This window comes from Procambarus clarkii, chromosome 8 (genome assembly GCF_040958095.1).
Source record: "Procambarus clarkii isolate CNS0578487 chromosome 8, FALCON_Pclarkii_2.0, whole genome shotgun sequence".
NCBI classification, from domain to species: Eukaryota; Metazoa; Arthropoda; class Malacostraca; order Decapoda; family Cambaridae; genus Procambarus; species Procambarus clarkii.
The window spans coordinates 6,458,694-6,485,031 of record NC_091157.1 but is presented as its reverse complement, the minus strand read 5'-3'; the positions used below and the strand labels follow the sequence as shown (position 1 = coordinate 6,485,031).

Genomic DNA, 26,338 nt, shown 5'->3' with positions numbered 1-26,338 from the left:
TTGTGAGTCTCAGTAGCTTGTGTTGTGAGTCTCAGTAGCTTGTGTTGTGAGTCTCTGTGGCTTGTGTTGTGAGTCTCTGTGGCTTGTGTTGTGAGTCTGTGGCTTGTGTTGTGAGTCTCTGTGGCTTGTGTTGTGAGTCTCTGTGGCTTGTGTTGTGAGTCTCAGTAGCTTGTGTTGTGAGTCTCAGTAGCTTGTGTTGTGAGTTGTCCACACCTTTCTCTATTTCGAGTCGAAAAATGGTCCAGGACGGACCGTAACGTCACCATATTCTTTCAGTTCACACGTGTGGCTTAGATTATTTACTGAACATAATCAAAATCCCTGGAAACTATACTTTTTATCCCTCTATCCTTGAGACATCAACAACCCAACCACAAGTTCTCAGAGAAGAAGAAACTTGGCTGATATTTAAAGCCAAGATTTCGGAGTAATGATGGCATAAGGTTAGTGTTTTTACACACGTGATCTGGAGAGTGGCACTTGCAAATGGCTAGCAGGTGAGAGCCTAATTAGAAGTCCTTGTCTCCACCTTTGGTCAGGTGTAGACTGTGACCTTGGTTAGTTTACACACAGCCAGGGGCAGAACACTCCCTCAGACTCTAAATATGTCATGAATACGGTGCTTAGTAACAGTGCGAGGCATGAGTATCCTATTGGGGGGTCATTGTGTTGTGGGATCTGAGGCATTAGTGGAGGGTTGGGGTCATTGGAGAACGTTGGAGAACGAACATTGAGAACACCCAGCAAGATAGACATATAAAAAACATATTAAAACATTCTGAACATGTTTTAAACAGCGTAATACGATGCCTAAGGCTGAAGACACACTACCAGGAGGCCATAATCATGTCACTGGTCGTGGGTATGACACGCATACACAGTGTGCGTGGGGGGGGGGGGGGGAAGAATGTCTGTGTCTTCTATGTCTATGAGTATGGTATATCTTCTACTACATCTAACTTGTAGCACAGTGGTCTATGTCGTCGGTTCATACCCGAACGGTTCTGGGGTTGAGTCTCGCTGCGGGACAGAAATGTTCAGTAATTATTTCATTCACCCGTCGTAATGTAATGTAATAACTGTTGCCCAAGAGCTGGAGCCCATGCCAAAAGGCATGCAGTTGATAGAGCAACTTACAAAACCTGGTTCCAGGTACATTCTAGGCCCAGGTACACTCTGGTTCCAGGTACACACCTGGTATCCGGATGTGGCACAGCGGTGCCACCAATGGTTGTTGGTGCCCCAGAGTGTGAAGAGTGCCTCTGTGTGGTACCAACATTTGTTTGAAATTCTAAACATAGTTAATTATTCAGATATTAAAGAATCACATCTTGGCTAACAATATGATGTTTATCCTTTACTTATGACGCATGAGGTCAGTTTAGGATGCAGAGGACCTCCCGAGCAAGACAGCTAAATCGGTGTGTTTGCCTGCCGCAGCATTCTCGTATGCTGATTGCCTTCCGGTCTGCCTAAGCATACTAATGCTCGCATGCATTATGCTTACGTTCTTGCCTAACCGGATCCTCAACATATCGCTTCTCGCTTGGAATGCTTAAAAATAAATCCAGCAGAATTTGAGAACACCGGCTAAACACCAAATTGGTTGAGGGGAACCAAACACCAAATTTGTTATAATGAATCAAACCAAATTGGTTATAGTGAAGCAACTAGCAAATTAGTTGAGGAGAACCCACAGTGGCGACACCGACGCAGAGAAGCACCAAGAAGTGAGCAGAATTTCTTAAGAAAACTCATCGCCTGGAGGCTTCAACAAGTCAACTGGTAACTGAGAAATGGTGCTTGTCAACCCGGCCTCTCAACTAGTACATGTAATGTTGTACGTTGTGGTCCACCAAGGTACTAAATTACAATGTTCTATGACAGCTAGTGGCTCACAAATATCCACATTTTCTATGCATCGTTAGATTAGGTTGGATAAGGTTAGGTTAGGTTACGGAGACGAGGAAACAGAACGTCGTCGTCTTCTCATCTTCTGGTGTGTGGCTTCTAGAGATTATCTAAAGATAATTTCGGGGCTTAGTGTTTTTGCGGCTCGGTCCTCGACCAGGCCTTCTTTTTGTTACACACACCCCAGGAAGCAGCCCGTAGCAGCTGTCTAACTCCCAGGTGCCTAATTACTGCTAGGTAACAAGAGTGAAAGAAACATTTAGCCTTCACCGGGTATCGAACCCGGAACCTCAGGACTACGAATCCGAAGCGCTGTCTACCCAGCTGTCAGGTTTGGTCATCATATCTTCACCCACGTTATTGTGACTCATCATCCACAATTAGGTGAGCACAACTAGGTGAGTATAGGTCCTCGCAGCCGATTGGGCAGCTCTCTGTGAGAGGGAAACAAATGGGCAGAATTTCTTTCTTTTGATGCCTCTGTTCACCCAGCAGTAAATAGGTACCCGGGCGTTAGACAGTTGCTACGGGCTGCTTCCTGGGGATGTGCTTGTGTTAGAGAGAAATGTGTATAGTAGATATAAGAGGAATGTAGGTCGGGAGTCAGTACATTAGACCACCCAAGGTTAGAAAGGCGGGGTCCAAGAGCTAACAGCTCAATCCTGCCGGCACACATAGTAAACACACAGGCTTGGGAGTGCGGGAGGCAGATGAGGAGTGGAGTAACGGCGGTGGTGAGAGGGGGAGAGAGTGAGAGGGCGAGGGAGTGTTATGTGTGGGGGGCCGCAGGAGATCTTCTGGGTGGAGAGGAGGACGAGGCAGAATAGAGTGGAAGAGAAAGGAAAGAAGAGAGTGAAGGAAGCTGGGGAAAATATGATAAGGGAAAGGGACTAAAGAGAAAAGGATAAAAGCGGTTGATAATCTAAGTATTCCATTTAAAGTGCTTGAGTAATCAAGTTGAGAATAGTGTACCACCTGGAGAGGAAAAGGGGCAGTCGTGCTTCACAAACTTATCGAGTCCTTTGACAAGGTAACTAAAATAAGATAGGGAAACAACTATGGGTAGATGGCAGTTTTCTAGACCGTTAAACACCATTTGGTGCTGTTTCTCTCAGTTCATGATGTGGAAGCAAGCTGAGAGAATTGGGAAGACACTGAACTGAATAAGGGAGTACCTGAATGGCAGAAGACGAAGAGTCACAATCGAAGGCGAGATCTCTAGCTGGAGGAGTGTTACAAGTGGAGCCCCCAAGGCTTGTTCCTAGGACCACCACTGTTTGTAATTTATATAAATAATCTACCCAAAGGAGTGAGTTCATTTTTGTCAATGTTTTCAGACGAGTCAAAGATGATAAAGAATTGAGGAATAACAAAAGAGGCGTGAAGGATGTTAGGACCTTAACAAACTCCAGGAGTAAACAAACAAATGATTGCTGGAATTCCAATAAATGTAAGATAATGAGGAGAGAGGAAAGGAGAATGAAAATCAGAAGATGTCTACACCATAAATGTAAAGCAACTACAGGGATTGGAGAAAGAGATTTGAGAGTGGATATAATTCAAACACCAACACTTGTGGCACACATAGACGGGTTGACATCGGCAGCATATGGGACGCTGGCGAATATTAGAACGACGTTTAGAAATATAAATCAGAAATTCCAAAGCAATGTATTCCACGTTCTTGTGAAGTATAAAACTAAAATTGAAAAGTACAGAGGTTTACAACTACATTAGTTCTAGAGTTAAGAAGGTTAATCTATAAAGATAGATTGAAGGAACTGGACCTCACAGCCCATGAAGACAGAAGAAACGAGGGATATGATCAAAACATTAAAGTTATACTGACGGTAATAGGCAAGATGAACAAGAACAGCCTCTGTAAATTGTCAGAAAATGAGACGGTGGGACACAAGTGGAAGCTGGAACCGTCAATGAGCCGAAGAAATGTAAGGAAATACTCGTACCCTGTACAGGTAGTCAACAAATCTAATGGAGTGAGAGAAGGTGTGGAAGCCACCTCCATCCATAACTTTAAGGCCAAATTCGAAAGATAATTTGAGTCAGTAACGAAACGAGTACAATGAGACTAACAGGCGGGGCATGAGAGCTAGACCTCATTTCACTGACGTCACTGAGGGATAAGTGCCACACTGTTGACGCCTCACGACTGCTCACTCCTCACGACCTCTCTCTCATTCCTCACGATTCCTCAGTCCTCGAAATTGCTCACTCCTTAAAACTCCCGACTTCTCACGCCTCCATCTGCATGCGTCTACACACCAACTACATGACTCTACACTCGTGCTCTATTGTTTTCATTGTTATTTCCTTTTTCCACTGTCAATCACCTTAAGTATTTTATACATCTCCGTCATGTCCCCCGCCCCTCCGTCTCATCCATTCTAGCATCGTCAGGTTTAGTACTTTCAGTCTCTCTTCGTACCTCACATAGGCGGTATACAGCGGTCTAAAAGCCTCCTTATTTAGGTTCCTGAATGATGTACTGATCTTCGCATGTATATGCTGCTGATGTTATCCTGTTTATATGAGCCTCCGGAGTTAGGTCTGGAGGTTCATCCCGTCTACTCCAAACCTGTCCCGCTCCCAGGTCATCTTCTCTAGTTGTTGTAGGGAGGTGGTTTTCCTTCATCGTGTGTGTGTGTGTAATTGCCCGAGTTTAGTTACAGGATGAGAGCTATGCTCGTGGTGTCCCGTCTTCCCAGTACTCTTTGTTTCGTAACGCTTTGAAAGCTTTTATAACGTGTGTGGTGTGTGTGTGTGTGTGTGTGTGTGTGTGTGTGTGTGTGTGTGTGTGTGTGTGTGTGTGTGTGTGTGTGTGTGTGTGTGTGTGTGAGACGTCAGGAGACAATTGCTTCATAACGGTTCTCTAGGGATGAATGGCCCACTCCTCCCACACCTGCTCCTCCCTTACACCTGCTCTCTCTCTCTCTCTCTCTCTCTCTCTCTCTCTCTCTCTCTCTCTCTCTCTCTCTCTCTCTCTCTCTCTCTCTCTCTCTCTCGTTGCTCACGCTTATACATGTGCTCACTCGCGCACCTTGTCACCCCTGCACCTTGTAAACACTCAAACTTTCGCCCCTTCACAACAGTTATCTTTCACACCTGCTTACTTTTCCCTCTCGACCCTTTTCGTTCTTTACACCTGACTACACTCACACCACCTCATTCTCTTCCCTACACACATCTACTCTCACCTACACACTCACACCAATTTACTCACACACCTACTCATGGTATCACCCTTACATTCACCTTAATCTCCAACTTCCACACACAGCGAGGGCTGTGTGGGTGAGTCTGAGGACCACACTAAGGCGGGGAGACTGTGTGAAGAGCACACACACAACGGGCTTGACAGCATCACAACAAATCAAGGAACTCGTTCCTTCCACTACGACAGTCGCCGTCCTGACGCCAGAACAAACAGCATGCCATAAAATGGGTTGATGAAGAAGAATATAATGTATTGAACTGGTACCGCCCGGGGGAGAAGCAGCGGCAGAAAGGAGAGGAGGAATAGGAGATAAATAGGAGGTGGAGGGAGAGAAGAAGCAGGAGGAGAAGGGAGAAGAGGAGGAGAAGGAAGAGGTGCAACGCGAGAGACGCTCTCATAACTGTCCCCAACACCGGAAATACTCCCGGCCACCTTCCCTACTCTGAGAAGAGCTTGTGAGAATGTAACCTAACAGGACTATAGAGGGCAAGGTGTTGATGGGATATGATCACAACGTATGAACGTAGCGACATGAGAACTCAGGAGGCTGCAGAAGACCTATTGCCCCATTCGAGACCACGCCTATTTAGGTCAACCCAAACTCATTCACACACACACACGATCCAAAATCTATAAATTTATAAATCATCAACCAGTGTTTATCCAGGTCTTTCGTAAATCTAAACTCATTCAACTTTGATCTATTGTTCGGTGTACAATTTTGCGTTGAGATATTTAAATTCAACTCGAGATATATTTGTCAATGTTCGGGATAATACTGAGGTCAATATTCAAGACATGTTCACACTTTTCATTCATAAAACTATAATGCTTGAAGCCTGGAACATGTATACTTAACTGTAGTTAATTGTACCTTGTAAGTTGTTTGGTAAATCAAAAAGTAATTCGTTGTTTACAAAATTTTCCTCGAAGGTCGAGTTTAATGGTCATTGTCACAATAACGTATGAGTGAACATAGTGCCATGAGGACAGTGCCGGGCCGCGACACTCGTCCTGTGAGTGAACACGCAGCCATGAGGACAGCGCCGGGCCGCGGCACTCGTCCTGTGAGTGAACACGCCGCCATGAGGACAGTGCCGGGCCGCGGCACTCATCCTGTGAGTGAACACACCGCCATGAGAACAGTGCTAGACCACGTTACTCATCCTGTGAGTGAACACACCGCCATGAGGACAGAGCTGGACCACGTCACTCATCCTGTGAGTGAACACACCGCCCTAGGAGAGTACTGGTCCGCGTCACTCATGTCTTTGAGTGCCGTCTGAATGATGAGTAATTGCCTCGGTTGCTTATCTCCGTCTTGACCTCTCAAGTGCCAGATCTGGAAGTCGTCTAGCGGTGAAAAACGACATTCCAGAAAAGTGGTTCTTGCGTCCCTTCGTAAACACACAAACACACACTCACGGGAATCCCCCCGATAGCATGGGATAGTGTAGGAAAGTTTGTATAGTGTTGTGGGATATCCCAGGGATGATGGGATATCCCACAACACAATATAATATCCCATCTATCCTCATGCTGGCGGATAGATGCTTGCATGCACTCTACATCCCTCCTGATCACCCATTCTCCCTCACTTCCAAGCCCCCATTCTCCTCACCCCGAACATACAGCTTCCCATTTTCTACTCCCACAGACACCAAACCCACGCCCACACACAGATAACCACCCCGCAGATATCCACCTTACAGAGATATCCTGGCATATTACACCCACCCCACACTCCAGACCTAAGCAGATAGGGTGCAACACACAAGGCAGTATACAATGTGCTGTATACACAGTGAGAGATGGAAGTATTGGGGAGACGCGGGCTGCCATCAGCAGACATTACCTGGCTGGCAGCCGTAGTGGAGGTCATTGCCACCCTGCCTTCTCTCATGGTCATGTGGGGGGGATACACGCTCCACCCTACTTTGCACCTCCACCCTGCTCTGCACCTCCACCCTGCTCTGCACCTCCACCCTGCTCTGCACCTCCACCCTGCTCTGAGCCCTCACGATGATATATTCATTGTCACATTCATCCTTTTTTAATTACAAAAGAGGCGTCGCCCGATACACGAGCAGTGATTTATGCTGCTGTGGCGTCCCTCTTGCTGCTGTGGCGTCCCTCTTGCTGCTGTGGCGTCCCTCTTGCTGTTGCGGCGTCCCTGTTGCTGTTGCGGCGTCCCTCTTGCTGTTGCGGCGTCCCTGTTGCTGTTGCGGCGTCCCTCTTGCTACCGTGACGTCCCTCTTGCTACCGTGGCGTCCCTCTTGCTGCTGAGGCGTCCCTCTTGCTACCGTGGCGTCCCTCTTGCTGCTGTGGCATCTGTTGCTGTGAGACACAGCGTGTATAATGACCCAAAGACCCCCACCTTCCTAGTGGGGAGGTCATGCCCTCAACAACCATTCATTTCCAACTCAGCTTTGGTCCTAAAGACCTCCAACTCATCCCCCGTGCTGGAAGACGAGCGCTCTAGGAAGACTGCAGATCACTCGAAAAGCAAAGCAACGAAGGGAGCGCCGGTCCCTAAAGGTGCTCGCAAAGTAAAGGAAGTAGCTAAGCGAATTTTGGTTGTGAGAGATTCCCAGGTGAGGTATTTGGATAGAGCTTTTTGTGCCAGTGATAGGGGAGAATAGGTTAAGGGTTTGCTATCCGGGAGCAGGAATTGGTGATATTGTAAACAACATGAATGATATTATGGCTGGAAATGGGAACAAACCCATTATTTGTATCAGTGCCGTTGGAAATTATGTAGGGCGAGTTAGGAGTGAGGCACTGATACAAAGGTTTAAGACAGCCATAGAATTAGTTAGGAGCAAGGGAGGAATCGCGATCATATGTGGCATTCTTCCAAGAAAGGGAGTTGGAAATAAATGTTTGTCGAGGGCACTTGGTGGCAATTGCTGACGGGACAAATATTGTAAATCAAATGCAATATCATTGATAACATGGAACACTTCTATGGAACAATCAAGTGGGTTTATTTTAGTGGAATAAACTGGCTTATCAGAACAGGGAATAATGAAGCAGAAAATTGTCTAGAATTAATATATGATTGCTTCCTTAAGCAACACATTAGCAACCATCACGGGAAAAGTAATATTTTAGACTTAGTGTTAACTAACAGGGAAACACATGACATCGAAATATGTTTCTTTTATTTTCCTTTGATAAGCTTTGTGTAATAAATCTTTTTTTAGAATTTATGGTGTTTAGTGGAATTTCCCCTCCAACGCTTATTTTGCATTCTGTTGTTGGGCTCAAGATCCCATGCTTTGGACTAGGCTCCCTCTGCAAGCCTGCAAGCATTAGTTTAATATCGGATATATTTCCTTTATTTAATCTGCGATCTCGGCAGCTGAGATCTTCTCAGCTGCCACCACAAGGTTCTACTTCACCCTGATTAGCCCCCCTAATTGACGATGAAACAGGAGTTAGTTTAGTTCATTTATTATGCACCCCATACCCATCTTGTGGGCGGTAGTGGAAAGGGTTACAGAGGCACATAATGGGCTCAGGGACTGAACCCCACGAAATCGCCAATTAGACATATTTCTCCGAATATGGATTCCCCAATTAATTTAAGCCACACTTAACGTAAATTTATCCCTCCCTTTTCAATTAATTGGGGATCCATAAGTTTAGATTTAGGAAAGACTTGGGTAAATACTGGTTCGGTAGCAGGGTTGTTGATTTGTGGAACCAATTACCGCGTAACGTGGTGGAGGTGGGGTCCCTCGATTGTTTCAAGCGTGGGTTGGACATGTATATGAGTGAGATTGGGTGGTTATAAATAAGACGGGAGACATCTCCCGTCAGTTACGGGCTATTCATGCCCGTGCCACCTCTTGGGTGGCTTAATCTTTATCAATCAATCTCCCGTCAGTCACGCAGGGTGCAGTCGCACCTCCACAGATCTACCCAGTATCTCTTGATACTGGCAATAGCTCAAAAAGGCCACCATTTACGGGCTATTCATGCCCGTGCCACCTCTTGGGTGGTTTAATCTTTATCAATCATCAATCTCCCGTCAGCAAAACTTTTTGGAACAACCGGCAGACTGTCAATCAAAGACAGCATACAGAGATCCTTTCAGGAAAAACATTCAATATAGAACAAGCTCATGGATGGATAATCTGGTCAAGATTCTAGAGAAAGTGGACCTGAAATGGACCATCAAAAAAAAAAAAGACCATATCAAGATATCCCATATCAACACTTTCGGCAGCCTCCTCCATAGGAAGAATCGAATCTAAAGATAATCATTGAAGGATTACCAGTTAAAAAATCAGCATGTGACCCGCAGAGGCTCAAGGAGTCATAGAACAACAAATGGAAACTATCTCAAGACCTACAACGACTCACATCTTCACAGACGGATCAGTTGATCAAGAAAGAGGTTCAGTTGGGGCAGCAGTTTATACTACCAACCATGAAGCTTACTGGAGCATGAATAGTGGGTGCTCAATATTGCAAACAGAATTATATGCCTTGAAGGAGGCCATAAACTATACAATTGAGAATAATTTACATGATGTCATCATTCATACAGACTCTAAATCTTCGCTCCAGGCATTGTTATCCAGTCAGCACAGAGATAATATACAACTCCTCACAGAAATTCAACATATAGGAAAAGAAGCCCATAATCTAGGGCTGTTAATCACCCTAAATTGGATACCAAGTCACATTGGCAAAGATGGTAATGAAAAGGCAGACTCACTAGCAAAAACTGCCACTGCTCTACCTGTTGTACAGGTTCAAATACCTCCAAGTTTTTCACAGATTAAGGAGCAAATCAAGAAGAAAATATTCTCAATTATCAAAAGTCGCCACAGAGCCAAAGTAGCGGAAGGAAGATCCACTGCGATATGGTACGAACAAGCCACTGGGTACTACTTTTTCAAGCCTGGCAAAAAGATATCCAGAGACATTGCAGTAGCCATACACAGACTCAGACTTGGTTACAAGTGCTGCTGGGAGGTAATGAACCCAATAGTTAAAGAGTGTCACATCTGTGAAACACAAGCAGAGGCGCCACTATAGCACTACTTACTGGAATGTGAAGCTACTGAAGCCCTGAGCATCAAACTCAACATTAATCCAACGACAGCAGCTGCATTAGATGCACATTCCACCGCGACTACAATGATTAGAAAAGCCGTTGAGGAATGGGACTCACTAGTGAGCATTCTGCATCTACAGCCGCCACCAAGATAATGTTAATAAAACAAGACTAAAACCAGTGCACTAACACGGGAGACATCTCCCGTCACGCAGGGTGCAGTTGCACCTCCACAGATCTCCAGTATCATCTATTGATACTGGTAATGGCTCAAAAGGGCCACCACTTACGGGCTATTCATGCCCGTGCCACCTTTTGGGTAGCTTAATCTTCATCAATCAATCAATCGTTATAAATAAGAGCTGCCTCGTATGGGCCAATAGGCCTTCTGCAGTTACCTTTGTTCTGTTGACCAGACCACACACTAGAAATTGAAGGGACAATCAATCATTCCCAATCGACTTGAGAATGGTCCAGGACGGACCGAAACGTCGTCGTCCCTTCAATTTCTAGTGTGTGGTCTGGTCAACATACTTCAGCCACGTTATTGTGACTCGTCGCCTGCATACCTTTGTTCTTATGTACTGCCTCGTATGGGCCAATCGGCCTTCTGCAGTTACCTTTGTTCTTATGTTCTTAAATCCACAACTCTGTTATGGAACCAGTATTTACCCAGGTATTTCCTAAATCTAACCTTATCCAATTTATACCCATTGTTTCGCGTTCTATTTTGTGTTGATTCTTCACCTTTCTGGTGAATGTAAATTAAGCTTTGTCAATCTTTCTTCTTATGTCAGGTTTCTAATTTGGGGGATTAACTTTGACATCCTACGCTGGACGCATTCTAGTTAGTTTATATCCATTCTAGAGTACGGCGACCAAAACTGCATAATCTAAATGGGGCCTAACAAGAGCAAAATATAGCTGAAGAATAACACCAGGAAACATCAGGTATTTTATCACTAACGCTTTGAGAAATAAATCCCTGTGTCCTATTTGCCTTATTTCGAACATTTATGCATTGATTCCTGAGTCTTTTTTCGTTTTAGTGTAAGGGATGCATTTAGCTTGCTGTGCCTTTTCAGTAAACGAAGAGGGATAGCATAAATCCCCCAAAAAAACTTAGATAAATAATAAAATCTTATTATTATTTATTTTTGTTTGCATATGTTGCTCATCGCTCGCTTGTCCTCTCCCACAGTTTATTCATTTTTGACAAATCTGTCATTTTCATAAGCATTATGTTTTTCCTTTACATTAAAATGCTGTTAAACTCATGTTGCGTTATATATTTTAACGTAGAATTTTATTTGGGCTCATTATATCATCATGATATTGATATAATTATATAAACGTTTTAATTACAGTTTAACAACCATTTTTTAATATTTATTGTGTTCCCTGCGATGCCTTGTATCTTAGGTTACAGTGTGTGTGTGTGCTTGCAGGGGTTGTGCTCTGGCTCTTTGGTCCCGCCTCTTAACTGTCTATCAACTGGTGTACAGATTCCTGAGCCTACTGGGCTCTTATCATATCTACATTTGAAACTGTGTATGGAGTCAGCCTCCACCACATCACTGCCTAATGCATTCCATCTGTTAACTACTGTTAACTACTGTGTGTGTGTGTGTGTGTGTGTGTGTGTGTGTGTGTGTGTGTGTGTGTGTGTGTGTGTGTGTGTGTGTGTGTGTGTGTGCGTGTGTGTGCGTGTGTGTGCGTGTGTGTGCGTGTGTGTGCAAGGGGCCCCGGAGGTTTGTGTCCTCAGAGGTGTTGTGAGTGCTTGCACGCAGCCTTGACCGCCGACTCGCCCACTTGGCCTTGGAGATGGCCTGGGCCGCTGCCCTTGGCCTTGACAGCGAGGCCCGCCTCTAGTGTGCTTCCAGCTTCACTAGTGACTGTGTGTGTGTGTGCTTCTGGCTCCTCTTCCCTTCTCTCTACTGTTGAACAACTGTTGTGTCTCCTACTGTTGAACAACTGTTGTGTCTCCTGTTGAACACCTGCTGTGTCTCCTACTGTTAAACACCTGTTGTGTCTCCTACTGTTGATCAACTGTTGTGTCTCCTACTGTTGAACAACTGTTGTGTCTCCTACTGTTGATCAACTGTTGTGTCTCCTACTGTTGATCAACTGTTGTGTCTCCTACTGTTGAACAACTGTTGTGTCTCCTACTGTTGATCACCTGTTGTGTCTCCTACTGGGAGACACAACAGTTGTAGCTAGCTACTGATGGGTCAGTAGCTAGGGATGGGATGGCAGGATGTGGAGTCTTGATCAGGGAGTACACTGACATCGGCACTGTAGATACTGTTATTGGACGCCGCTTAACTGACAATGTCTCTTCAACGCAGGCGACATTGCTAATACTCCAAGGTGCATTAGCAGGATTACAGGAAGTAGTCAAATGTGGTAAAAATGCTTGCTTCTTTATTGACAGTAGAGGAGCTTCAGAGTCGCTCAGTATACCAGAATGGCAGACGCCCAGTATACCAGAATATTAGAGTGTAGAGAGAATGTTAAGAAATTAGAAAAAAACTGGGTATAAAGTAAGATTCATGTGGATCCCTTCACATGTGGGAATACTGTTGAATGAGGTAGTTGATGACATAGCGAAGAGAGCCACGGAAAAAACTCTTGTTGATGTTGTATGTCAGATAACCTTGAAGGAAATAAAAATAAGAATCAAGATGATCCGAGAAGAAATGGTAAAGAGAATGGCAATGGTGGACAGTAGTAACACACCTAAAAATTATTCAATAATAAATACAAACTCGTCCTTTACCTATGGTAGAGGAAAGTCTACTTGGAAGGATTCAATTTACATGAGATTAAAATTAGGATACAAATATATCTGGCAATATGGTGTTGATGTCAGTGAAAAAGATAAGGAGTGTAAATTATGTAGTATGCCGCACGCCCACACCTTAGAACATTATGTATTAGAGTGTCAACTTATTGATAACTATAGAAATAAGGAAATAAGTAGTGTACCACATCAAATTGTTTGGATGTGTGATAATGGTATGATAGGTAGAATATTTAGGAGATAAAAGAATTTTGCCCCAAGAGTGTAACACTTATATGCTGTGCTTACTATATTAACCTGCAATGTTAAATAGGTGACTGAATTTGTGCGCCCCTTGAGGGACTGGACATAGAGGGGAGGGGGGGGGGGGGGGTAGAAATAGCCTAAGCTACTCTATCCCTTTGAGATGTATTTTTTCTTGTCTCAATAAACATACTTGAACTTGAACTTGACTGTTTGGCAGTCAAGTTCCTCTGACTGGGTACATCAATTTCCCAGTTACATCTGTAAACAGCTGCTGTGACACCTAGTGTTGCTGCGGCTACTGCTGTGTTTGCAACTGTTACAAGTGTTGGTTTTGATATGTTTAAGACTCACAGAGAGCGGCGCACTGACTTGCTGTGTCAGGCGCCGTGTCAGTTGCTGTGTCATGTACTGTGCCTCTTCTAGTGCTTTAACTTTGACCTGCTGTGCCTAGCACTGTGAGTGGTGTTAATCAGTCCACCTCTCATGGCGGTAACCACTCACCAGTGTACTAGCTCGCCCCGTTCTCTCAACTTACGACAACGTACAAACTTCAACGTTCTAGCCTAACCAGAAACGCACGAACACAAACTACCCCACCTAACCTAACCTACCTACACGCAGAAAACGTAGATACTTGCGAACCGCTACTTTCTGTAGTGCTTGTAAATTGTACGGTGCGGGACCACGAGGTACGAAGGGAGAGGTATTAGTGGAGAACCGCGGGTTCGTAAGGGAAGGTGGGCGTTATATTTAGATGTTCGTCATACGTGCCTGAGACTCCTGGAAGCAGATGGGTGCTGCTGCAGTCAAGGCCCTGTAGTTAGCCCTTGACTCTCGGCCTTGACCCTTTGTCCTTCACCCTTAATACTCCCTCCCCCTTCTTCTTCCCCTTCCCTCCCTCCCTCGTCCGTGAAACTGCCCATCCTCCTTCGTCGTTCATGTTGGTGGGTGATAAATAATAGTTTTATCATTCTTGCGTTAGCTTGTTTCTATCTTCACCTGCCTCTTGTTGATATCTTCACTTGCCTCTTGTTGATATCTTTACTTGCCTCTTGCTGATATCTTCACTTGCCTCTTGTTGATATCTTCACTTGCCTCTTGTTGATATCTTCACTTGCCTCTTGTTGATATCTTCACTTGCCTCTTGTTGATATCTTCACTTGCCTCTTGTTGATATCTTCACTTGCCTCTTGTTGATATCTTCACTTGCCTCTTGTTGATATCTTCACTTGCCTCTTGTTGATATCTTCACTTGCCTCTTGTTGATATCTTCACTTGCCTCTTGTTGATATCTTCACTTGCCTCTTGTTGATATCTTCACTTGCCTCTTGTTGATATCTTCACTTGCCTCTTGTTGATATCTTCACTTGCCTCTTGTTGATATCTTCACTGGCCTCTTATTGATATCTTCACTTGCCTCTTGTTGATATCTTCACTTGCCATTTGTTGATATCTTCACTTGCCTCTTGTTGATATCTTCACTTGCCATTTGTTGATATCTTCACTTGCCTCTTGTTGATATCTTCACTTGCCTCTTGTTGATATCTTCACTTGCCTATTGTTGATATCTTCACTTGCCTCTTGTTGATATCTTCACTTGCCTATTGTTGATATCTTCACTTCCCTCTTGTTGATATCTTCACTTGCCTATTGTTGATATCTTCACTTCCCTCTTGTTGATATCTTCACCTGCCTCTTGTCACCACCTTCACCTTAAACTTGTTTCTCTATCTAAACTTATTTAAATTATTTATTAATGTATTTAGCCTTTTAAATAATTTGTTTAATAAAACCCAATTGATATAAAATTGATAATATAAATTGATAAACTATAATTGACAAAATATAATTGATAAACTGATTGTATTGAAAAATAATATGTTACGGAAGTTTAGAATATAATGAGGGGCCACCAAACCCAGTCACGTACAGAAACGATTTGGTTAGAATTAAATTAAAAAAATAATATTCCAATAATAGGCGTTACATTACACACAGAAATCACAATAGTGTGATGCATCAAATGAATAAATCCACAAGGGCCGTGACGATTTATATTTATATAACTATTATATTATAATATTATATTATAATATTATTTATATTTATATAATAATATTATATTATTACTCTCCTATTATATTATAATAGGAGTTATATATAGGCCACCAAATTTAGACAGAATGGAAGCAAAGCATCTATGGGATGAAATATCTAGAGCATCTAGATCTAACAGTATTTATGTCATGGGTGACTTTAATTTTAGTGGAATAAACTGGTTGAACAAAACAGGGAATAATGAAGCAGAAGATTTTCTAGAATTAATTGACGATTGCTTTCTTACGCAACACATTAAGGAACCAACGCGGGGAAATAATATTTTAGATTTAGTGTTAACTAACAGGGAAACACAAATTAAGGACATCGAAATAGGGAGTGAGCTAGGGAACAGTGATCACAAAGAAATCAGATTTAGCATTGAATGGAATAGATCTGTAGGAGAAAATTCTGTTAAAGTGCCTGATTTTCGAAAAGCTGATTTCAATAGTCTAAGAAATTTTTTTGGTCAAATAGATTGTAAAGTCTTGGGTATGGGATGTGGGCCGATATTGGAGCTAGACGTTAATCCAGCGATTGATAACGTAAAAGGGGTTTTCGATGTGGATTCAAAATATAACTTATTTAAAAATATTCTAACCAAAGCCCAGGAATGTAATATACCATATAAATTGAATAGATCGAATACTAATGATCCAAAGTGGATAACAAATGATCTGAAGAATCTTATAGATAAAAAGAGAGCGTGGTACAAAAGGATTAACAATGGGAAAGTCAGTTTAGAACAGGAATTCATACAACTGGTTAGGAATGCTAAAAAAGAGATAAGGAAAGCAAAAAGAAACTGAAGTTCGCATAGCAAGGCAAGCGAAGACAAATCCTAAAGGGTTTTTCCAGTTATACCGGACAAAGATTAGGGAGAGGATAGGTCCATTAAAAACTGAGACAGGTCAAATAACAGATAGTGATGAAGAGATGAGTAGTATTTTTAATAAATATTTTACATCTGTATTTACTAAAGAAGAACTTAACAATATGCCTTCAGCCGAACAAGTCTATGTGGGTGGGGACGAGGACAGGTTGACTAGTTTAGCAGTTACCAGGGAGGATGTTCTTAAACAAATAGTAAAACTCAAACCAAACAAATCCCCAGGGCCGGATGAAGTGTTTGCCAGGGTGCTTAAAGAATGCAAAGAGAAGCTTTGCGACCCACTGTCTACCATATTTAATAAATCAATAGAGTCAGGCAGAGTGCCAGAGTCATGGAAAGTTGCTAATGTGATACCAGTTTTTAAGAAAGGAGATAGATCACTTGCGTCAAACTATCGGCCAATTAGCCTAACGTCTGTTGTGGGAAAGTTACTCGAATCGATAATTGCAAATAAAATTCGTCTCCATCTTGAAAAACATAAATTAATAATTGAGTCGCAACATGGTTTTATGAATGGCCGTTCATGTTTAACAAATTTGTTATCTTTTTATTCTAGCATAGTTGAGGCAGTTGATAGTGGTAAGGATTGTGGTGTTGTGTACCTTGACTTTAGCAAAGCTTTTGATACAGTACCACATGAAAGGCTGATTAAAAAGATAGAGGCTCATGGTATTGAGGGTGCTATATTAAGCTGGATTAGGGCATGGCTATACCAAAGGAAACAGAGTTAGTATAAATGGAGTCAAGTCAGAGTGGGAAAATGTTGTAAGTGGAGTGCCTCAGGGTTCTGTCCTGGGACCTCTGTTGTTTATAATTTAAGAACATAAGAACAAAGGCAACTGCAGAAGGCCTATTGGCCCATACGAGGCAGCTCCTATTTATAACCACCCAATCCCACTCATATACTTGTCCAACCCGCGCTTGAAACAATCGAGGGACCCCACCTCCAGCACGTTACGCGGTAATTGGTTCCACAAATCAACAACCCTGTTACTGAACCAGTATTTACCCAAGTCTTTCCTAAATCTAAACTTATCCAATTTATACCCATTGTTTCGTGTTCTGTCTTGTGTTGATACTTTTAATACCCTATTAATATCCCCTTTGTTATGTCCATACACCCCCTTGTAAACCTCTATCATGTCACCCCTAACTCTTCGCCTTTCCAGTGAATGCAACTTAAGCTTTGTTAATCTTTCTTCATATGAAAGATTTCTAATTTGGGGAATTAACTTAGTCATCCTACGCTGGACACGTTCAAGTGAATTTATATCCATTCTATAATATGGCGACCAAAACTGAACTGCATAATCTAAATGGGGCCTAACTAGAGCAAGATATAGCTTGAGAACCACACCAGGTGTCTTGTTACTAACGCTGCGATTAATAAATCCAAGTGTCCGATTTGCCTTATTACGAACATTTATGCATTGATCCTTTTGTTTTAAATTCTTACTAATCATAACTCCCAGATCCCTTTCGCAATCCGACTTCGCAATCTCAACACCATCCAGCTCATATCTTGTAACTCTATCAACATTACCTAACCTCAGAACTTTACATTTATCAGCATTAAACTGCATCTGCCAATCCTTTGACCATTTCAAAACCCTATCTAGATCAACTTGAAGTGATAGTGAGTCCTCCTCCGAATTAATTTCCCTACCGATTTTTGTATCATCGGCAAATTTGCAAATGTTGCTACTCAAACCTGAATCCAAATCATTTATATATATTATAAACAACAAAGGTCCCAGGACAGAGCCTTGAGGCACTCCACTTACAACATTTTCCCACTCTGACTTGATTCCATTTATACTAACTCTTTGTTTCCTTTGGTATAGCCATGCCCTAATCCAGCTTAATATAGCACCCTCAATACCATGAGACTATCTTTTTAATCAGTCTTTCATGTGGCACTGTATCAAAAGCTTTGCTAAAGTCAATGTACACAACATCACAATCCTTACCACTATCAACTGCCTCAACTATGCTAGAATAAAAAGATAACAAATTTGTTAAACATGAACGGCCATTTACAAAACCATGCTGCGACTCAATTATTAATTTATGTTTTTCAAGATGAAGACGAATTTTATTTGCTATTATAGATTCGAGTAACTTTCCCACAATAGACGTTAGGCTAATTGGTCGATAGTTAGACGCAAGTGATCTATCTCCTTTCTTAAAAACTGGTATCACATTAGCAACTTTCCAAAACTCTGGCACTCTGCCTGACTCTATTGATTTATTAAATATGGTAGACAGTGGGTCACAAAGCTCCTCTTTGCATTCTTTAAGCACCCTGGCAAACACTTCATCCGGCCCTTCATTTATATAAATGATTTAGATTCAGGTTTGAGTAGCAACATTTGCAAATTTGCCGATGATACAAAAGGGAAATTAATTCGGAAGAAGACTCACTATCACTTCAAGTTGATCTAAATAGGGTTTTGAAATGGTCAAAGGATTGGCAGATGCAGTTTAATGCTGATAAATGTAAAGTTTTGAGGCTAGGTAATGATGATAGAGTTACAAGATACGAGCTAGATGGTGTTGAGATTGCGAAGTCGGATTGTGAAAGGGATCTGGGAGTTATGATTAGTAAGAATTTAAAACAAAAGGATCAATGCATGAATGTTCGTAATAAGGCAAATAGGAAACTCGGATTTATTAATCGAAGCGTTAGTAACAAGACACTTGGTGTGGTTCTTAAGCTATATCTTGCTCTGGTTGTCCCCATTTAGATTATGCAGTTCAGTTTTGGTCGCCGTATTATAGAATGGATATAAATTCACTTGAACGTGTCCAGCGTAGGATGACTAAGTTAATTCTCCAAATTAGAAATCTTTCATTTGAAGAAAGATTAACAAAGCTTAAGTTGCATTCACTGGAAAGGCGAAGAGTTAGGGGTGACATGATAGAGGTTTACAAGTGGATGAATGGACACAACAAAGGGGGTATTAATAGGGTATTAAAAGTATCAACACAAGACAGAACACGAAACAATGGGTATAAATTGGATAAGTTTAGATTTAGGAAAGACTTGGGTAAATACTGGTTCAGTAACAGGGTTGTTGATTTGTGGAACCAATTGCCGCGTAACATTGTGGAGGTGGGGTCCCTCGATTGTTTCAAGCATGGGTTGGACATGTATATGAGTGGGATTGGGTGGTTATAAATAGGAGCTGCCTCGTATGGGCCAATAGGCCTTCTGCAGTTCCCTTTGTTCTTATGTTCCTGTTCTAAACTGACTTCCCTATTCTTAATCCTTATGTACCACGCTCTCTTTCTACCTATAAGGTTCTTGTGTGATATAAATAGGAGCTGCCTAGTATGGGCCAATAGGCCTTCTGCAGTTACCTTCATTCTTATCCTCTAACTTTTTAATGTCTTTCATGTGGCACTGTATCAAAAGCTTTGCTATCGTCAAGGTACACAACATCACAAACCTTACCACTATCAACTGCCTCAACTACACTGGAATAAATACGAACTAGATGGTGTTGTGATTGCAAAGTTGAATTGCGAAAGGGTCATTACGCCGTCTGAAGTGTCTTTAGTATTTGTTGACCAGACCACACACTAGAAGGTAAAGGGACGACGACGTTTCGGTCCGTCCTGGACCATTCTCAAGTCGATTGTCCTTAGTACTTATTTTAATCATTTTGGGTGACTAAAGAGAGCCGCCTCGTAGGGACCAATAAGCTTTCTGAAGTTTTTTGCGTTCTTTAGATGGTAACATCTCACCCGGTAGGCAATATATTGGCCAGACTTGCGCTGTTTACGTCAGTCGTTCCGTCTCTCCTGTACACTTGGATGTGCTCAGTGTGCTCAGCACAATGGTGCCCATCTTGCTGGTGATGTGTCTTGTGCTGGTAGCCCATGCCAGCGGTCATGGTCACGCTCCCACTACCAACATTACGCCCCCATCAACTGTATCCGTAACATTCACCGACAATCCGGATCTCGGCGTAATGACCCGAACCATTACCAATACTTACATTTCTCCCACAACATCAACGGTGACAATCACCAGTTATGATACCCAGGTTCAGGAAATGCTCATCACTACGAACATTATGCTCCCATCAACTGTGTTTCTAACCAGTACAGAGACGGCTTATCCGGATCTCAGCGTAGTGACCCGAACTCAACTCCTCACCTCTACCATCTTTATGGTAGGAAGCAGTAATGACACTCTTGAGGAGACAGTCCAGCAAGTTGTCACACACAATTGTCGCATGACGATGTCCGAGGTTGAGGTGCGCTATATTACATCCTTTGCAACAACAACATCGACCACGACCCTCACCGACCACAGCACCAAAGTGTCTACGGAGACAATGAGCATAACCCAGTTTTATACATCGACTGATTTCAGCTTAATAACCAAGATCCACAAAGTGAAACAAGTCGTCAGCGTCACCACTTCCGTATACGAACGGGGCTGGTCAAATTCGTCCACCTACCACTACTGGAACTATACTGCCACCATGACTGTGACCACCACCATCTCCCAAGTTGTCAACTTGTGCCCCGTCAAGACAGCAACCCCTGTATTGACAGGGGTTGAAGTTGAAAAGGTTGGTAAATTAGATAAGATGAAAGAGCGTTTTTTGTCTGAAGGTATGCAATTGGATAAGAAATTTGAACATAAATTCGGTCACAAATTCTACAACTATTCTATTAGAGGTAAAGGTCTCAAAACTGAGCTTCTTGGATCACTGAAGTCCTCGCCAGTGACAACCCATCACCATGCTGTTATGTCCACACACCATGATTGAGCTGCTCTTGTGTCAACTCAACAGCAATCGATCCTGCCTTGATTGACACACTGTGGACCACAAACAAATTTGTGTTTATCATTTATGTATATATGTATGTATATCAAATAAAGTTGTAAAATGAATTTCGTTATTTTCTTTACACGATTGTTGACTGGATGAATAACATGGAAGATGAGCTATACATGATTAGACATGCAGACGAGGAGTCACAATAACGTGGCTGAAATATGTTGACAAAACGTCCCTTCACTAGAAAGTTACACCCACTCTCTCTCCTGGCGACTGTCCCTACACCCACCTGGGCCATTGTCAAGTCCAGGACGGACCGAAACGTCGTCGTCCCTTCACTTTTGTAGTGTGGTTTGGTCAACATTTTTCATCCACGTTATTGTGACTTCATCTAAAAATGTTTTAGCGTCCAGACCACACAATAGAAAGTGAAGGGACGACGACGTTTCGGTCCGTCCTGGACCATTCTCAAGTCGTCTAGTTGTCTCAAGTCGACGACCGACTTGAGTCGGTCGTCGGAATCGTTGTCCTCCCTTCACTTTCTAGTGTGTGGTTTCGTCAACATGATAAAACAATTTCAGGTGAAGTCACAATAACGTGACTGCAAAATCAAGTCCAGGTGGGTGTAGTGTAATTATTAAGCACCTGGTCAACGTGATAAACCATTATATAAATCATGGTGGCTGCTGCATTTTTTTTTGTTTTGTTTTGTTTTTGTTTTTGAGATATATACAAGAGTTGTTACATTCATGTACAGCCACTAGTACGCGTAGCGTTTCGGGCAGGTCCCTGGAATGCGATCCCCTGCCGCGAAGAATCGTTTTTTCATCCAAGTACACATTTTACTGTTGCGTTAAACAGAGGCTACAGTTAAGGATTTGCGCCCAGTAAATCCTCCCCGGCCAGGATACGAACCCATGACATAGCGCTCGCGGAACGCCAGGCGAGTGTCTTACCACTACACCACGGAGACTGCTATTGTTAACTGCCAGAGTAGCTAGGTATTACCACACAGTCACAAAACCTGGAGACCCTTTCAATATGCTGCACGAGTTCAAGGGTATATTAAATTATATATATATATATATATATATATATATATATATATATATATATATATATATATATATATATATATATATATATAACTGAAAACTCACACCCCAGAAGTGACTCGAACCCATACTCCCAGAAGCAACTCAACTGGTATGTACAAGACGCCTTAATCCACTTGACCATCACGACCGGACATACCTTCATCTTATATATATATATATAATATGTGTAAGAGATTTCTAAGGAATAAATAAACGCCGCCTCCCGCTACTCTGGGCCTTTTATAGCTAAGAGGGTATGAAAAAGGAGGATACGTGAATAAACATAGAACGCGGAGAATGTATATAAATTATACATTTTATATAAATAAAAGACTCAGGTCTTTCCTAAATCTAAAATAGTTCAATTTAACTCCACAGTTTCGTGTTCTATTATCTGTATATATCTCTAATTAAAGCGAATTTAGCAGAAAAATGTTCAGTATTCTCTAATTCTTCGCATGTGGTTATTCCGCATACTTGGATCAGTGTTTTTGTGGTGATCAGTGTTGTATATTTAATACATTATTAATATTTAAGTGGATGCTCATTTATTTACTTATATACTTCGGTGATGTCACTCTCATACCCATATATTCATATATATATATATATATATATATATATATATATATATATATATATATATATATATATATATATATATATATATATATATGCGAACAAGCCTGAATGGTCCCCAGGACAATATGCAACTGAAAACTCACACCCCAGAAGTGACTCGAACCCATACTCCCAGAAGCAACGCAACTGGTATGTACAAGACGCCTTAATCCACTTGACCATCACGACCGGACATAATGAGGTGATAGCCGAGGCTATTTGAACCACCCCACCGCCGGCACTCGGATAGTAATCTTGGGCATAGCATTTTACCAAATCACTTCATTCTTTGGGGCACACGTGAGGAACACAAATGCGAACAAGCCTGAATGGTCCCCAGGACAATATGCAACTGAAAACTCACACCCCAGAAGTGACTCGAACCCATACTCCCAGAAGCAACGCAACTGGTATGTACAAGACGCCTTAATCCACTTGACCATCACGACCGGACATAATGAGGTGATAGCCGAGGCTATTTGAACCACCCCACCGCCGGCACTCGGATAGTAATCTTGGGCATAGCATTTTACCAAATCACTTCATTCTTTGGGGCACACGTGAGGAACACAAATGCGAACAAGCCTGAATGGTCCCCAGGACAATATGCAACTGAAAACTCACCCCAGAAGTGACTCGAACCCATACTCCCAGAAGCAACGCAACTGGTATGTACAAGACGCCTTAATCCACTTGACCATCACGACCGGACATAATGAGGTGATAGCCGAGGCTATTTGAACCACCCCACCGCCGGCACTCGGATAGTAATCTTGGGCATAGCATTTTACCAAATCACTTCATTCTTTGGGGCACACGTGAGGAACACAAATGCGAACAAGCCTGAATGGTCCCCAGGACAATATGCAACTGAAAACTCACACCCCAGAAGTGACTCGAACCCATACTCCCAGAAGCAACGCAACTGGTATGTACAAGACGCCTTAATCCACTTGACCATCACGACCGGACATAATGAGGTGATAGCCGAGGCTATTTGAACCACCCCACCGCCGGCACTCGGATAGTAATCTTGGGCATAGCATTTTACCAAATCACTTCATTCTTTGGGGCACACGTGAGGAACACAAATGCGAACAAGCCTGAATGGTCCCCAGGACAATATGCAACTGAAAACTCACACCCCAGAAGTGACTCGAACCCATACTCCCAGAAGCAACGCAACTGGTATGTACAAGACGCCTTAATCCACTTGACCATCACGACCGGACATAATGAGGTGATAGCCGAGGCTATTTGAACCACCCCACCGCCGGCACTCGGATAGTAATCTTGGGCATAGCATTTTACCAAATCACTTCATTCTTTGGGGCACACGTGAGGAACACAAATGCGAACAAGCCTGAATGGTCCCCAGGACAATATGCAACTGAAAACTCACACCCCAGAAGTGACTCGAACCCATACTCCCAGAAGCAACGCAACTGGTATGTACAAGACGCCTTAATCCACTTGACCATCACGACCGGACATAATGAGGTGATAGCCGAGGCTATTTGAACCACCCCACCGCCGGCACTCGGATAGTAATCTTGGGCATAGCATTTTACCAAATCACTTCATTCTTTGGGGCACACGTGAGGAACACAAATGCGAACAAGCCTGAATGGTCCCCAGGACAATATGCAACTGAAAACTCACACCCCAGAAGTGACTCGAACCCATACTCCCAGAAGCAACGCAACTGGTATGTACAAGACGCCTTAATCCACTTGACCATCACGACTGGACATAATGAGGTGATAGCCGAGGCTATTTGAACCACCCCACCGCCGGCACTCGGATAGTAATCTTGGGCATAGCATTTTACCAAATCACTTCATTCTTTGGGGCACACGTGAGGAACACAAATGCGAACAAGCCTGAATGGTCCCCAGGACAATATGCAACTGAAAACTCACACCCCATAAGTGACTCGAACCCATACTCCCAGAAGCAACGCAACTGGTATGTACAAGACGCCTTAATCCACTTGACCATCACGACCGGACATAATGAGGTGATAGCCGAGGCTATTTGAACCACCCCACCGCCGGCACTCGGATAGTAATCTTGGGCATAGCATTTTACCAAATCACTTCATTCTTTGGGGCACACGTGAGGAACACAAATGCGAACAAGCCTGAATGGTCCCCAGGACAATATGCAACTGAAAACTCACACCCCAGAAGTGACTCGAACCCATACTCCCAGAAGCAACGCAACTGGTATGTACAAGACGCCTTAATCCACTTGACCATCACGACCGGACATAATGAGGTGATAGCCGAGGCTATTTGAACCACCCCACCGCCGGCACTCGGATAGTAATCTTGGGCATAGCATTTTACCAAATCACTTCATTCTTTGGGGCACACGTGAGGAACACAAATGCGAACAAGCCTGAATGGTCCCCAGGACAATATGCAACTGAAAACTCACACCCCAGAAGTGACTCGAACCCATACTCCCAGAAGCAACGCAACTGGTATGTACAAGACGCCTTAATCCACTTGACCATCACGACCGGACATAATGAGGTGATAGCCGAGGCTATTTGAACCACCCCACCGCCGGCACTCGGATAGTAATCTTGGGCATAGCATTTTACCAAATCACTTCATTCTTTGGGGCACACGTGAGGAACACAAATGCGAACAAGCCTGAATGGTCCCCAGGACAATATGCAACTGAAAACTCACACCCCAGAAGTGACTCGAACCCATACTCCCAGAAGCAACGCAACTGGTATGTACAAGACGCCTTAATCCACTTGACCATCACGACTGGACATAATGAGGTGATAGCCGAGGCTATTTGAACCACCCCACCGCCGGCACTCGGATAGTAATCTTGGGCATAGCATTTTACCAAATCACTTCATTCTTTGGGGCACACGTGAGGAACACAAATGCGAACAAGCCTGAATGGTCCCCAGGACAATATGCAACTGAAAACTCACACCCCATAAGTGACTCGAACCCATACTCCCAGAAGCAACGCAACTGGTATGTACAAGACGCCTTAATCCACTTGACCATCACGACCGGACATAATGAGGTGATAGCCGAGGCTATTTGAACCACCCCACCGCCGGCACTCGGATAGTAATCTTGGGCATAGCATTTTACCAAATCACTTCATTCTTTGGGGCACACGTGAGGAACACAAATGCGAACAAGCCTGAATGGTCCCCAGGACAATATGCAACTGAAAACTCACACCCCAGAAGTGACTCGAACCCATACTCCCAGAAGCAACGCAACTGGTATGTACAAGACGCCTTAATCCACTTGACCATCACGACCGGACATAATGAGGTGATAGCCGAGGCTATTTGAACCACCCCACCGCCGGCACTCGGATAGTAATCTTGGGCATAGCATTTTACCAAATCACTTCATTCTTTGGGGCACACGTGAGGAACACAAATGCGAACAAGCCTGAATGGTCCCCAGGACAATATGCAACTGAAAACTCACACCCCAGAAGTGACTCGAACCCATACTCCCAGAAGCAACACAACTGGTATGTACAAGACGCCTTAATCCACTTGACCATCACGA

At 43.2% G+C, this 26,338-nt stretch overlaps 1 protein-coding gene across 1 annotated transcript; it reads left to right on the top strand.

Annotated features, from left to right (window-relative positions):
- Window positions 1–20,097: 20,097 nt before the first annotated feature.
- Window positions 20,098–21,042, top strand: LOC138359491 (uncharacterized). The gene has a single exon (XM_069318789.1). The coding sequence runs from the start codon at window positions 20,098–20,100 to the stop codon at window positions 21,040–21,042; it is 945 nt and encodes a 314-aa protein (XP_069174890.1).
- Window positions 21,043–26,338: the final 5,296 nt, after the last annotated feature.